The 14,072-nt window shown below is 43.4% G+C and overlaps 1 protein-coding gene and 1 pseudogene across 2 annotated transcripts in view; both read left to right on the top strand.

Annotated features, from left to right (window-relative positions):
• stk32c (serine/threonine kinase 32C) overlaps positions 1 to 14,072 on the top strand; it is a 105,630-nt gene that overhangs the window by 85,140 nt on the left and 6,418 nt on the right. For both annotated transcript variants that reach the window (XR_015852586.1, XM_088352106.1), the window contains 3 exons: positions 6,986 to 7,111; positions 9,142 to 9,270; positions 13,039 to 13,106. Coding sequence is in view for 1 of the 2 variants with exons in the window: in XM_088352106.1 (XP_088208232.1) it covers positions 6,986 to 7,111; positions 9,142 to 9,270; positions 13,039 to 13,106 (323 nt within the window). In the remaining variant the exon portion in view is untranslated. The remainder of the gene's footprint in view (positions 1 to 6,985; positions 7,112 to 9,141; positions 9,271 to 13,038; positions 13,107 to 14,072) is intronic.
• Positions 11,307 to 11,465, top strand: LOC148354527 (5.8S ribosomal RNA; annotated as a pseudogene).

The raw sequence follows: 14,072 nt of genomic DNA on the forward strand, positions 1-14,072 counted from the left end.
CGAGGAAGACTGCAACTTCTTGGCTTGTGCATAAATTAAATTAGCGTAAACATACCCTCATTATGCAAAATGCAAAAAGAAAGGCACACGACGCAGCTTTCAAGCTAAAAGCAATCGAGCAGTCCGATAAAGAAGGAGCGAGCGTGTTGCTAGCGTGTTTTGGAATAAGGGAGCGTGGGACGACGTCTATATGACAAAGTTTCTTTCTGACACTGAGGAAGACTACTTTGATGGCTTCAGTTCTAAGGAGGAAGATGGGGACGGTTTACCGTGATTTTTATAAGTACGGTATGTTTTTTTAACAGACCCGTTTACTGTGTTGCGAGCGTGTTGCTAGCGTGTTGCTACCATTAAGTGCCCTGTCACAGGCACCGCTTGGGATGAAAGTTATATTATTATTAAAGCTTTGAAAACTCTCTCGGTGTACTGTCTTTCTTTGTAAATATGTGTAACCATGTATAATATGTATTTGCAACTGTATATTTTTGTAATGTTTTTATTTCAGACACTTATTCTGATATGTTTTTCGCGGACGATAAAAAAGAAGGGGCGAAACAAATGCGGGGTGACGGGGAGTGGGGTAAAGGCGAGACTTGTTTGTGGACGCGACGGACAATAGTGGATATATATTTTTACCTATGGAAATATACACTTTTTTGTTTGGATTACTTTCAACGGGACCCGGACTCTGCAGGTCTGCATCAAACCTTAAGTACCGGTATCATTTTCCGTTCATTTTGCCGGCTGTGATTTTTGGACTGTGTACTTTTATGAAGGACATTCAGTTTCAATCACGGGACTTGAAGTCGGGTTTGGGTTAGTTTTGGGTTTGTGTTACATTTTTTTAATGTGGGCGCATGCGGCTTATATAGAGGTGCAGCTTGTGTAAGTACAAAATCGGTTTTCCTCTTAAAATGTGGTGGGTGCGGCTTATAATCAGGTGCGCTCTATGGTCCGGAATTTACGGTAAACTCAATCTTCTTTGGAGTTGGACAACTCAAAGATTCATCGACATATAATAGAAGAGCAACTTATTGGCCAGCTCTTTTCTAATCAAACTAACATTTTTCGGTACAATCCTCTTTCATTTTCTTACTGGTATACAGAATTGTCTCAGAAGATTCGGATATTGTTATACGGTTTCTTTTTTTCTGTAATGCAATTAAAAAACAAATTTCATACATTTTGAATTCTTTACAACTCAACTATATTGCAAATATTTTATTGTTTTAATTCAAGTCATGTTTATTTGTGAAGCCCTTAATCACAAGGAGTCTCAAAGGGCTGAAGAGACCACAGATTATTGCAAACCACAGTGTCACGAAGCGGGTCGGGAAGCAGGTTGTAACTCATTTGCGTAGACGATCTGTCACTTTAATTGAGAAAGAAAAGTTGTCCAACACACAAACGGACCAAAAACAAAACAAAGCAGGGTCAAATGCAGGCAAAACTACAGACTAGGCATTTAACGGGATTAAACAGAACTTGCAGGAATCTCTCAGAATGTTACACCGGAGTGCAACAAAGTCCAACAAGCACAACAAGAATAAACAGGTATCAAACAGGCATGAACAGGTTTTCAACAAGGGTAAACAACGATCTGGCAAAGGGCAGTTCCAAAAGGCCCGTTTAGGTACTCATAGGAGTAATCAGGAAATCAGGTCAGCCGGTGTCAAGGGGCGGGGCCAGCTGGGCGCCATGACAACCGTGCAGGACATGACACACAGACTATTATGACACCATCCCTTGATTTAAAACCGACATGAGGGCAGAGAAAACCTCAACATGAGGAAAATGAAGAAACCTTGAGAAGGGACCGCACATGAAGTGATTCCCCTTCCAGGATGACTAGGCTGCAATAACAAATAAACATGCAAACTCCACACAGGAGGTTCGATCTCAGGACCTCAGAACTGTGCCGCACACGCGCTAACCACTGACCCGCCGTGCTGCTCTAGTGTAAATTCAATTCATGTTTATTTGTGTAGCTCTTAATCACAAGAAGTAAGTCTTAGGTATGACTCGGCCGAGGCTTGAACCAGTGACCTCCCAGTCTCGGAGCGGGCGCCCTACCCCCAAGGCCACCGAGCTGGTGTATGAAATGTATGAAATCATAATAATGCCATATCCTGTGTCCCAATTTAATGTATATATGCCATTTACAATTTGTCTTCAGTTCAGAGTCTCGTCTCATCTCATTAGCTGCACCGCTTATCCTCAGTAGGGTCGCGGGGGTGCTGGAGCCCATCCCAGCAATCATCGGGCAGTGGGCAGGGGACACCCTGAACCGGTTGCCAGTCAATCACAGGGCACACAGGGACAGACAACTCGCTCGCTCATTCACACCTAGGGACAATTTGGACCGGCCAATCCACATGAAATGCATGTCTTTGGAATGTGGGAGGAAACCGGAGTGCCCGGAGGAAACCCACGCAAGCACGGGGAGAACATACAAACTCCGCACAGTAAGTCCCGTAGCTGAATTTGAACCCACACAGGAGCTTCCCAAGACCTTAGAACTGTGCTGCACACGCGCTATCCACTGTGCCGCCGTGCTGCCCTCAGTTAAGAGTGTTTAGGCTCATTTTTGCCCTTAGATTTGTCCTTAATAACAGTTTTAAAACAATGTGCATGCAAAGTTCTTTTGTAAAAATGTCACAAATGACTGCAAACGATAAGTATATGGTCATATTCACTTTGGGTGTAGACTGCACTGAGCAAGAGAGAGAAGGAAGTACCCACCTGTACTGTTCACCCAATCAAAGTCGTTTGCCAGCGTTTTTATTTATCAGTTTAAATGGTTTCTTATCAAACTTCCGCATGAAGTTGCTTCGGATTTATATGGACCGGGATGAAATCGCTTGACTTTGGAACGCCACAGAGAGAAGTGCATTAGTTACTTTTTTTTTCGGAGCCACATGCACGGTTGGGTAGGGTTACTTTAACTAGATTACTTTCAATGACTTTTGGATGACTCCAATACCAAATATGCTAAGAAAAGACCAAATAAACTAAATATGAATAAAATGATGACACACAGCACGTGGTAAGCTTTCTCTCCTGGCTTTGATCGCTACGATCTCCGGCAAAACGAACATGAAATGCGACAGAAACAAAATGAAAATAAATCCAAACAGCTTGCCAACATCATTTTTGCTGTTCCATGTACAGAGGAACCTCGGTTCTCGACCATAATCCGTTCCAGAACCCTGTTCGAGAACCGATTTGTTCTTTCACCGAAATCAATTTTCCCATTGAAAATAATGTAAATCGTTTGAATCCGTTCCAACACCCTGAATGTTTACCATGAATGTTTAACGTAAACATAAAGCTAACCCAGGCTAATTGTTCGCGTTATCATAATCTTCTGTACGAAAGATTACGCTAACATGAACGTGTAAAAAGAAATAAAAGGATAAAAAAGATAATTATGAATAGGATTTCTTACCTTTGTGGTGGTCAGCAGAGGGCGCAGGCAAGATCAGACCCTCGCACACCTCCATATTTTGCTATTATTTCTTTCTCAAATGCAATAGTTGTACGCACTACTTTTCTTTTTTCACCTGTAGCAACTTTGCTGCTTGCACTGACTTTCTTCGGAGGCATAATTAGGGGAAAAAACACTTCCTACACCTATATTGAAAGCGAAAGCAAAACAAGCATGTCCGCACGCGATAACAGTTGGTCACGCCGCTCAGCATGGCACCCTAGCGTACGCACTCACGCATTACCGGCGTTCGAACTCCGAATTTTTGACCGAACAGCGAAGCAAGAATTTCTCGAAATTTTTGGTCGGACACCGATTTGTTCGAACCGAGAGGCGTTCGAAAACCGAGGTTCCACTGTATTCCGTTACTCTCCAAGCCTGCACAAAATGTAGTCATTTTATTCATAGTAATCAAGTTAAAGTAACCCTACCCAACCCTGGCCTTATGTACTCATGAAAAGAGCCATATATGGCTCTTGAGCCACAGGTTCCCTACCCCTGTGCTAGAGACTCTGGACCAACAAGATAGGCAAGTAACTGAAGTGAAATTGAAGATTTTCTCAACGTAGTTTTCATATTTTTATTCTTTCTGTGAAAATGTTCCATTTGTCAATTGTTTGTCTCCAGATAATTTAGTGTACAGTGGAACCTCGGTTTTCGAACGCCTCTCAGTTCGAACAAATCGGAGTCCGACCAAAAATTTTCGAGAAATTTTTGCTTCGGTGTTCGGTCAAAAAAATCGGAGTTCGAATGCCGGTAATGCGTGAGTGCGTACGCTAGGGTGCCATGCTGAGCGGCGTACGGGTGTAGATCTCTCTTTTCCTGACCGACTGTTATCGCGTACAGAAGATTACAATAACGCGAATGTACGATTAGCCTGGGTTAGCTTTATATTTACGTTAAACATTCAAGGTAAACATTCAGGGTGTTGGAACGGAGCCCAACTTTGAGGGTGTTGGAACGGAGCCCCCTTTCCAATGAACCGCTCACCACTTGTTGTGGAGACCCGGGTGCTAAATGACTTGTAAACGACCTGATTTTTTTATTTTTACACGTTCATGTTAGCGTCATCTTTCGTACGGAAGATGACGATAACGCGGACGTACGATTAGCCTGGGTTAGCTTTATGTTTACGGTCATAGATAGATAGATAGATAGATAGATACTTTATTCATCCCCGTAGGGAAATTCACACTTCCAGCAGTCTACCCAGTTGTTTAATAACAGATGAACATGATGCCCTAGGGGTGCCCGTAGCGGAGTGGATGACGTCACGCTAGTCCAAAAGTTTGACATCCCTGCGGCAGATGGAAATCTTTTCTTTGTGAAAATCCAGGGATACACCACCTCGTGTTAGCAAGTCCGCCTCCTCTCCGATTCCCTCCGGCTTTCGTGTCTCTGTATAGCGGCGCAGAAGCCGGATAGCTCTGGGTGGCTACACGTTAGCGTCCGGAATGCTAAACGTGAGCCACGTTTCCGCAAAACACAGCAACTGCGCTCCCTGTGCGCTTCGATGTTTTCCACCAGCACTCGATGATCTTATTTGGTCGTGAGTTCGCATTTACCATGATTACGGATGGTACCGAAGACTTATAACGCCGCTAGCCGCTTCGCTAGCTGCGGCTTTTCCTCCACGATAGGCCCCTTCATCACGCCGGCACGAGAATTTTTCAGGGCAAGGAGTTGAAATTCCTTGAATACACGCATTTCTTGTGCGTTAAAACCCATGTCCATAGGATAGAAGTAATCCATAGTGTAGTTGTCAAAACGGGAAGAAAAAAACACCGAAGATAGGAGCAGACAATAAAACAATAGGGCAGCTGCTGGAAAAGGGTGTTGGAACGGATTAAAACAATTTACATTATTTTTAATGGGAAAAATGATTTCGGTGATCGAACAAATCGGTTTTCGAACAGGGTTCTGGGACGGATTATGGTCGAGAACCCAGGTTCCACTGTATTAGTAATCTGCCTTTGCAGATAAGAAATTGAAATGTTGGGTCTTTTCGTATGCACATTTACTGTGTCGGAGTGGATGTCATGGATGAAGTGTTGTTTTTTCTCTTCCACTCTGCTGCTCATCGATTACTCTGTCTGGTCTCTCGTGAGAGAGATCTATTGTGCCCTGCAGGAGGAAACTGCACAATACTGAAACAAACACAAACGCTCTAGAATGTTATTTTAGCAGCCAAAGCCGTTTTCTTTCACCTTTATATTTTCTATCAAATGAAAGTCTATTTGAGAAATATCCGCTAACAGGGTTGGGTAGGGTTACTTTCAATGACTTTTGGATGACTCCGATACCAAATATGCTCATAAAAGACAAAAGAAACTAAATAGGAATAAAATGATGACTCACAACACGTGGTAAGCTTTCTCTCCTGGCTTTGATCTCTTTGATCCCCGGCAAAACGAACATCAAATGCCACAGAAACAAAATGAAAAGAAATCCAAACATCATTTTTGCCGTTCCATGTGTTCCGTTACTCACCCAAGCCTGCACAAAATTGAGTCATTTTATTGCAACGCATCATTTTTGCTGGGGACGCATAGTGTCAAGTCAACGTGCGTCCCCGGCACGCAACTTTTTTGACACAAAATTGGCGATTTTACCCCTTGAAATTTTTTTTTAAACAAAGATTTACCGCACTCCAAACTTTTCGTCAGGCAGATCCGCCATTGTTGTTTTGGTCTCACGGTTCAGTTTTCATCCGCACGCCGATCTCGGCAAACGAGATCTCGTTGTTTCGAGATGACGTCATTGTTATGGTGCTTGTCGTCGAGGGAAGGTGAAGGCTGAGTATGCCTCCGAAAAAAGTTAGTATTATGTGAAAATCAACACAAAATTGGTCATTTCTTCAGTGTCAGTAATAAGTCGAAACTTAATGCAGAAAGTGATAACCACGGCAATGATTCCGGCACGAACAAACGGCGGAGAAATTCTTCGGCAGAACGTGAAGGCAAGGAAAACACGTGTGTTGAAGCCAACGATTCGACGAAAGAAAACAAACAAAAGAATACTCCTAGCAAGGACTTTTCTGCCAAAATGGACTCAATTATATTCCTGGTGACGCTAGGAGGAGAATGATAATGGATTGGTCCTTGAGAAGGCATTACAACTGTGGCGGGACAGCAAACCACGAAGAATATATGAACTGAAAAATCTGTGATAACTGATTTGTATTACCAATAAACTGATTGAAACGGAATGAATATATAGATTTATATGATATATTTGTCGCCGATTTACGATTTCAACCGCGATAACACAAAATTTTGGGGAGCCATAGATCTCTTTTGGGACCCATAGATTTTTGATTATGCGAGCCCCGGGACCCATCACTTTTCACAGCTCAAATGAACACTGCAACGGTAGCAGTTAGTTTGCAGTATTGCATCACTATTTTTCTAAGCTGTCATTAGAAATAGTCTGTCGTGATTGATCTTTCAGAGTAGCTGTGAATGTAGCAAACAAGTTTGTGTGTGTTTTTCACTTTAGCTACTTACAGTGAACCCTGAGCATCGTTTCTCCAGCCTGTCCGACATGCAGACTTCGCCCTACCTCGCTGACATCAACTGGGATGCCATCTATGAAAAGAAGATGGACGCTGGATTTGTTCCAAATGTTAGTATCCAGTTCCTTTTAATCCATTGAAAAAAAATTAGCTACTATCTATCTATCTACCTTGGTCATATCCCTCAAGAGGGGTGACCGACAGCAAGACACACGCATACAATAACAAAGAAAATCAAATGGAAATCAATAACAAAACAAAAAAAAACACACAAAATTTTTTGGACCATGGCCAACCCAATTGCCCAAACACCCAAACAAGTTAGGCACCTCGGCACCCAAGTCGGTCATGCTTTCATCCCTCCAGATGAAGTGGGACACCAGAAAGCGGCCATGTCACTCAGGTCAGGGTGACACAACACACTCTTTTGTTTGACAGCTTTCACTGGTTTACCCCTGCCGCATCATGCGGGTGCCCAGCCCATCCTCAAGAACGCGTCCACAATCCCACTATCCTTTCACGACACCGCTCCACTCCTTACTATCACCAACAAGAGCTCTAGCTTCCATTATATTTAGACCTCTTTCCTGCAGTGCACTCATAACACAATCCATCCATGTCAATGGCGACCTTCTTCTTGGTCTCCTTCCATTGACTTCTGCTCTGTAGATCCTCTTCAACATTGGCTCCTCATCCATCCTCTCCATGTGTTCAAACCAACCGAGTACTCTTATCAACACGCTTGCTCAGCTCCACGACTACTCCAGTTCTGTCTCTCACAATTTCATTTCTCAATCTATCCAATCTTGTCACTCCTAACATACTCTTCAAACACTTCATCTCAAAATCATTCAACTTCCTTCTTAAATCTGCGTTCAGGCTCCAAGTCTCCGCACCATACAACACAGTCGGCACAATCACACTCTCATACAGTCCCCTCTTAACATCCATACTCATACTCTCCTCAGAGCAGCCAAAACCTTGCTTCCTTGATTGACTCTGTGCAATACCTCGCACTCCATTCCACCAACTGCAGCCACATCACAACCCAAGTACCTAAAGCTTTCAACTTCTTCCAACACCTGTCCATGCAACCTTATTTCTAACGTCATGCCCACTCCATCACGTGAACACTTCATCACCTTACTCTTGCCAACATTGACACATAACTTACGCCTATCACATACTCTTCCAAACTCCGTTACCAACCTTCTCAATGTTTATCTCGCTAATAAATCTAGTAAATCTCCCACAAAGCGGCGCTGCCACGAGCGGCTGCCTTTTCCAGCAGCTGCCCTATTGTTTTATTGTCTGCTCCTATCTGCGGTGTTTTTTCTTCCTGTTTTGACAACTACACTATGGATTACTTCTATCCTATGGGACATGGGTTTTAGCGCACAAAAATGCGTGTATTCAAGGAATTTCAACTCCTTGCCCTGAAGAATTCTCGTGCCGGCGTGATGAAGGGGTCTATCGTGGAAGAAGAGCCGGAGCTAGCGAAGCGGCTAGCGGCGTTTTAAGTCTTCGGTACCATCCGTAATCATGGTAAATGCGAACTCACGACCAAATAAGATCATCCAGTGCTAGGGGAAAACATCGAAGCGCACAGGGAGCGCAGTTGCTGTGTTTTGCGGAAACGTGGCTCACGTTTAGCATTCCGGACGCTAACGTGTTGCCAACCGGAGCTACCCGGAGCTATCCGGCTTCAACGCCGCTAAACAGAGACACGGAAGCCGGGGGGAATCTGAGAGGAGGCGGACTTGCTAACACGAGGTGGTGTATCCCTGGATTTTCACAAAGAAAAGTTTTCCATCTGCCGCAGGGATGTCGAACTTTTGGACTAGCGTGACGTCATCCGCTCCGCTACAAGCACCCCTAGGACATCATGTTAATCTGTTAATAAACAACGGGGTAGACTGCTGGAAGTGTGAATTTCCCTACGGGGATGAATCAAGTATCTATCTATCTATCTATCTAGTAAATCTAGCTACTACATAATGGAAATCCAAACAAATGGATTGGCGCTTATTCTTGCAATTTGCTGACATTGCGTTTGCGTGCTTTAGTGTCCCTTGGTGCTCGGATTCACTTCGATTCATTTTGTTGTTGTTGTTGTTTTTCTGTTTTTCTGCTCGTGCAGAAAGGCCGTCTCCACTGCGACCCCACTTTCGAGCTGGAGGAGATGATCTTGGAATCCCGTCCTCTTCACAAGAAGAAGAAAAGACTGGCCAAGAACCGTTCCAGGGACAACAGCAAAGATTCGCAGTCTGTGAGTAGTACTCGATGTCATTATTTCAAACTTGAGATGTTTAATGATTTTTTTCAGACTGGTACGAAAGCAAATCTCGGGTATTCATCCATACCGCATACTGATACTAGTACAGTGGAACCTCGGTTTTCGAACGCCTCTCGGTTCGAACAAATGGGAGTCCGACCAAAAATTTCCAGAAATTCTTGCTACGCTGTTCGGTCAAAAAATCGGAGTTCGAACGCCTGTAATGCCTGAGTGCGTACGCTAGGGTGCGATGCTGAGCGGCGTACGAGTGTTTTAGCCCCTTATTATGCCTCCGAAGAAAGTCAGTGCAAGCGGCAAAGTTGCTACAGGTGAAAAAAGAAAAGTAGTGCGTACAACTATTGCATTTAAGAAAGAAATAATAACTAAACATGAAGAAGGTGTGCGAGTGTCTGATCTTGCTAGGGAATACAGCATGCCTTCTGCTGACCACCACAAAGGCAAGAAATCCTATTCATAATTCTTTTCTTTATCCTTTTTTTTTATTTTTACACGTCCATGTTAGCGTCATCTTTCGTACAGAAGATGACGATAACCCGAACGTACGATGAGCCTGGGTTAGCTTTATGTTTACGTTGAACATTCAAGGTAAACATTCAGGGTGTTGGAACGGAGCCCAACTTTCAGGGAGTTGGAACGGAGCCCCCTTTCCAATGAACCGCTCACCACTTGTTGTGGAGACCCGGGTGCTAAATGACTTGTAAACGACCTGATTTTTTTATTTTTACACATTCATGTTAGCGTCATCTTTCGTACGGACGATTACGATAACGCGAACGTACGATTAGCCTGGGTTAGCTTTATCTTTACGTTAAACATTCAAGGTAAACATTCAGGGTGTTGGAACGGATTAAAACGATTTACATTATTTTTAATGGGAAAAATGATTTCGGTGATCGAACAAATCGGTTCTCGAACAGGGTTTTGGAACGGATTATGGTCGAGAACTCAGGTTCCACTGTAGTGCATAATATTCCCTTTCCTCTGCAAACGAAAGTCCAATATTTACCCCAAAAACATAGAAAAGCCATTGTGCCACCGGAAACGGAATTTATTTACGGAATGATTTAGATGGTGACCTTGAAAATGTCACTAACTTATATCTCATCTCATCTCATTAGCCGTACCGCTTATCCTCATTAGGGTCGCGGGGGGGCTGGAGCCCATCCCAGCCATCTCCGGGCAGTGGGCAGGGGACACCCCGAACTGGTTGCCAGCCAATCGCAGGGCACACAGGGACAGACAACTCATTCGCTCATTCACACCTAGGGACAATTTGGACCGGCCAATTCACCTGAAATGCATGTTTTTGGAACGTGGGAGGAAACCGGAGTGCCCGGAGGAAACCCACACAAACACGGGGAGAACATGCAAACTCCGCACAGGAAGTCTGGAGCTGGATTTGAACCCACAACAGGTTCCCATGACATGAACTGTGCCGCACAAGCACTAACCACTGCGCTGCCGTGCTGCCCACTAACTTATATACATTTTTAAAAAATGAAATACTTTGCATGAATTTGATAATTATACGAAAAACGATCTATATCAAGACTTTATTGGGGTGTTATATGGGCATATAGTGGAAGCTAGAGCTCTTATTGGTGATCGGAATGAGTGGAGAGGTGTTGTAAAAGGATAGTGGGATGTTTGGACGTGTTCTAAGGGATGGGCAGGGCACCTCAATGATGCGGCAGGGCGAGTTCGGCGGACGCGGCGTCACACGCGAGAAAAGGTGGCGGGCGTGATCGGGCTACCCCCGTAACTGGGGGGAGCTCGCTCGTCCGACGACCCCAGTTGCGCGGCGCGACGACAGGTGGCCGTCCGCGCGCGGCGGGCGAAAGGCGGCGGGCGTTCGCGGGACCCCCGTAACTGTGTCGGTGTCGTGCGTATCGCGCCCGAAAGTACCCGCGCCGCGGGTTAGGGGCCCGCTCGCTGGGGCGACCGAACGGCACCCTGTTGCGAATTTGTCTCCGATCGTCCCGGGCGGACGTAAAATCGCCCAGCTGTACGACCCTTAGCGGTGGATCACTCGGCTCGTGCGTCGATGAAGAACGCAGCCAGCTGCGAGAACTAATGTGATTTGCAGCTGCGATTGGCTGGCAACCAGTTCAGGGTGTCCCCTGCCCAATGCCCGGAGATGGCTGGGATATATTCTTCTATTAGTAACCTTATGTATTGTGTATGTAATGAGGGTAATCTGTGTATTGTCATGCTGGGTTGTTACCAATGTTCCCTGTCATTTTTCTTACGGGTCTGAGCGTTCACACAAAGTCGGTGAGCAACGCTTGAAACAACAGTGAGCAACCATAATCCCAAGTGTGGCAAGATAATTCATTATCAAACATGTCCAAAACTTGACATCACGTTACATTTTGCTGAGTTTCCGGCAATGCAAAATGATTTTTCTCTTTTGAATGAAATAGCTCATGTACTATTGAAAAGGTTGTACGGCCTACAAACCTCGTTTGTTTTTACAATTCTTTCACAAGATTTTAATTTCTTTTTTTTACCTCCTGATATCTTTTGTCGCATAATATTAACATTTTTCGGGGCTTATTTAGTCGGTTGTTAGCTGCAAAGCTGTACTTAATCACATTTTTGAGTGGAAGTACAATGTTGACAACAAGATTCACTGGATATAATTGGAAATGATTTGAATGCAACAGAAACTTTTTCTTTTTTTTTTAAAAATTCCTTAAAAAAATCTCCTTGTGTTTATTTTTTCTTAGCTTCTACTTTTTTCTTTTTGTTCTCTATTTACTTTTTTCCTTTGTTTCTTTTTTTTTTCTGTCTTTTTTCTAAATTTTTCCTTCTTTTTTCTCTTCCTTTCGTTTCTTTTTTTCTCAGCTTTTCACTACTTCTTCATTTTGGTACTTTTTTTCTTTTAAGTCATTTTTTGTATAATTTTACATAATATTTGGTCATGTTGGGATGAAAGAAGAAAAACAACCTGAAGAACCGTTTAGGACCCGAAAGAGCCGGTTCCTTTTAGTGAGCCGAGCCGAAGAAGCCGGTTCCCGACCAACTCTACTAACTTTACTTAACTTCTACTTAACTACTTCGACTCGACTTCAAAATACAGCATTTAGGACACAACGTCAGGGGAACCCGTGTATTTTTACCTTTATGCACTGTAACTTTGACTTAATTTGCTTCTTAATAAGCAATCTTGAGCCCTCATTTTTATGCGCTGGCTAGATTTTGGGAACATTGGTTGTTACCAGTGTTATTTAACATTGTAACCTTCTGAGCTTTTTTATGGCCTTGAGCTTTCAGAAATACGTCCTATTTATATCATGGGAAGACAATTCCTGAAAGCCCGCGGGGCTTCGGAGCTAAAAACCAACCTGATCTTAGAGGTCGTAACATCGCCCGATGCAAATTGATATCGACGTCTGCCGATGCCACTAATGAGGCGGAAACTGTCGATGCATGAAATCATAGGGGCGGCAGTAGCTCGGGAGGTAGAGCGCTCGTCTTGGGATCAAGGGATCCCAGTTCGAATCCTGCCTCGTCCGTGTTACATGTCGAAGTGTCCTTGGGTAAGACACTGAACCCCTAATACCCCCAATAAGCAGGTTAGCGCCTTACATGGCTGCAAGGCCGCTATTGGGAAATGTGGAGCACATTGTAAAGCGCTTCGGGAAGTCATTGACTTGAAAAGCGCTAGAGAAATGCATTTTTTTTTCATTTGAAGATGGATACATGCGATGTTGACGTGCCGGACTGTTTTTTCTGCAGGAGAACGACTATCTACAGGAGTGCCTTGAAGCCGTGCAGCAAGAATTCATGATTTTCAACCGGGAAAAGTAAGGCCAAGCCACACAAAGCACTCACTGAGGCTTGGCATCGCATGGTGCCAGTGACAGAATTCTGATTTGCTGCCAAGGGCCACAATTTGGATACAGGTCAAGCATGCTTAAAAGAAAAAGGGAAATGCAAGAAATTTGATTGCAATCCAGTGTTCATTTCAGCTGGGAAAGTGATGGGTCCCAGGGGCCCGCATGCTCAAAAATCTATGGGTCCCAACAGAGATCTATGGCTCCCCAAAATTTAGGTTGAAATTGTAAATCGGCTACAAATTTATAATATAAATCTATTTATTCATTAGTTTTAATCATCACAGTTTATTGGTAATAAAAATCAGTTATCGCTTCAAGATTTTTCAGTTCACAACAATATTGTACATCATATAAAATATTATTGCTGAAATAATTATATTAATCTATATTTTCATTCATTTTTAATCATCAGTTAATTGGTAATACGAAGCAGTTATCACTTCAGATTTTTCAGTTCACAATATTGTACATTATCCAAAATGATATTGCTGAAATATTAGTCTATATATTCATGCAGTTTTAATCATTAGTTAATTGGTAATATAAAGCAGTTATCACTTCAGATTTTACAGTTCATATATTCTTCTTGTCCCCTGCCTTTTCATCATTTACAGGCTTGCATAGGCTACAGGGGCGAAACAAAGCCAGCAATTGGCCGAAAAAGATGAATGTGAATCACACGTTGGGTTGCAGTACGGCATAGAGAAAACATTTTTTAATATTCTGTATTTGTAAATATTTGACTCTCCGTACATGTCCGAGACACGTATTTGCTTCTTTGCAAGCTTTGGGAATGTTAAGGGGGTAATCAGTTGGACTGAACTATCTGACTGTTTTGTCCACGTTCCCATTGTAGCGCCTTATAATCCGGTGCGCCTTATGTATGGAAAATATAGGACCAAAAACTATTTTTGGGGGGTGCGCCCTATAACC

Source organism: Urocampus carinirostris, chromosome 13, assembly GCF_059441175.1.
Source record: "Urocampus carinirostris isolate Australia breed hairy pipefish chromosome 13, RoL_Ucar_1.0, whole genome shotgun sequence".
NCBI lineage: Eukaryota > Metazoa > Chordata > Actinopteri > Syngnathiformes > Syngnathidae > Urocampus > Urocampus carinirostris.